At 47.6% G+C, this 1,548-nt stretch overlaps 1 protein-coding gene across 1 annotated transcript; it reads left to right on the forward strand.

Annotated features, from left to right (window-relative positions):
• Positions 1-440: 440 nt before the first annotated feature.
• Pmar_PMAR024011 (hypothetical protein) lies at positions 441-1,450 on the forward strand (the record flags this gene model as incomplete). The annotated part of the gene is made up of 5 exons (XM_002765731.1): positions 441-517; positions 559-658; positions 700-853; positions 1,067-1,167; positions 1,361-1,450. Coding segments are annotated over 5 exons (522 nt in total), but the record flags the coding sequence as incomplete, so codon positions are not given.
• Between the last annotated feature and the right edge of the window lie 98 nt (positions 1,451-1,548).

Raw genomic sequence — 1,548 nt, forward strand, 5'->3', positions numbered from 1 at the left:
TATGTCGCCTTCAAGCGACGAGAGCCGTACTACCTAGCGAGGCCAGTAGCATGTGTAGTGGGAGTAGCCATCGGGTGAGCCCTTTAGCTGTGAAGGCTAGAGTGGATACTCCCGAGAGGCTGTATGAGTGGTTGAAGAAGTGCAAACACTGCAAACTGGTAGTATTGGAGTCTTCCTAGTATAACGAGTATATGTTGCATATTATAGTAGTAGTATATGTGTCATCACAATTAGGAGTAGTTTTGAACGATAAGGAGCGTGACCGTTGGAGCCCACTCCATCGAATTCATCGTCGTATATGAATATTAAACCATCGTACTTGACGAGTTCTCTTCGATGGTAGTGTATGTGTAGGGTTTTCAGACTGGCATTGTTAGAAGGGTTGGGGTTTCGCCGCCGAAGTGATAGTTGGGAATTTTCAAGAACTTGATTCCGATCAGGTCCATACGGAATTGCCAGAGTTGGAGTGCGAGATAGTCGACGTTAGCATGCTGAAACGCAAGTCTGAGGATAAAGTGTAGTGGCCTTGGAAGGCTGCGGGAAGGATGCCAGGCGCAGGTACCTGAAGAACGACCTATTGCACTGTGTGCTACGGAGAGGTCTGTCGTTAGCATTGATAACAGGGGAAGGGAATAAGAAAAGGAGACTCACTGGGGAGGTAGTACTCGCTGATAGATGGAGTGGTAGGTGAGAGTGCAGGGGGCTGATGATGATGCGGCGAGGGATGAGGCCCTGAAGGTGGTCTTATTACGACAGGGCTTGCCTAAGTTCTTTGATATTGATGTTGATGATGACCTTACTGGTACGACGGGGGACTGCGCCGCGCTCTTGATGGTTCAGGGTAGATTTCCGGGTAGGGCTACTCTTGCATGCTGTTTCGAAACCCTTGCTGTATAAAATAATGAGTCTCATGAATTTATATGTAATACATTGTTCTGGTGATAAGAGTGCTTAGGCTGTTGACAGATTTGCCATCGCTAAGGTAGGGATCTAGGCGTGCATGAAAATAAGAATTCCGGAGGTCGTTGTGGCGTTTTTGGTATTGTAGTTGTTTATTATGCCTCAGAGCAGCAGTCAGAGAAGCCATCGTGGTTGAGGAAGCGTTTAGCGGAGCGATGGCCGACTACTCTCTATCTATTGGATAAGGCGAATGGGGAGAATGCGCAGGTACGTAGGGGACTTTCAGTGGGGGGAGGTGTGCACATGATCAACTACATGTATGGGGAAAAATCTGGAAATTTCGGGAAATTCTTATTCGTTTCTGAACATTTCTACCATAATTTGTATATAAACTCGTGTAATTAGTGGGAAAGCTAATGACGAAAGTGGACGCATATTTCCAGCAGTTGTTGTATTGTAGGTTTCGTGGTCGGTGGACTTGTCAGCTTGGGTCATCTGTTCTAAGAACGTCTCGTTGGTCGCCAGGGAGGCGGCTGATCTTAAACGGTGAGTCCCGAGGTCTCGAGTTCGATCCCCGGGGAGGGCATTTTTTTGCAGATTCGGCGAGGATCGCTTCGAATATGCTCAACTCGTCGCCCAAGCATGGTT

This window comes from Perkinsus marinus (genome assembly GCF_000006405.1).
Source record: "Perkinsus marinus ATCC 50983 genomic scaffold scf_1104296974978, whole genome shotgun sequence".
NCBI lineage: Eukaryota > Perkinsozoa > Perkinsida > Perkinsidae > Perkinsus > Perkinsus marinus.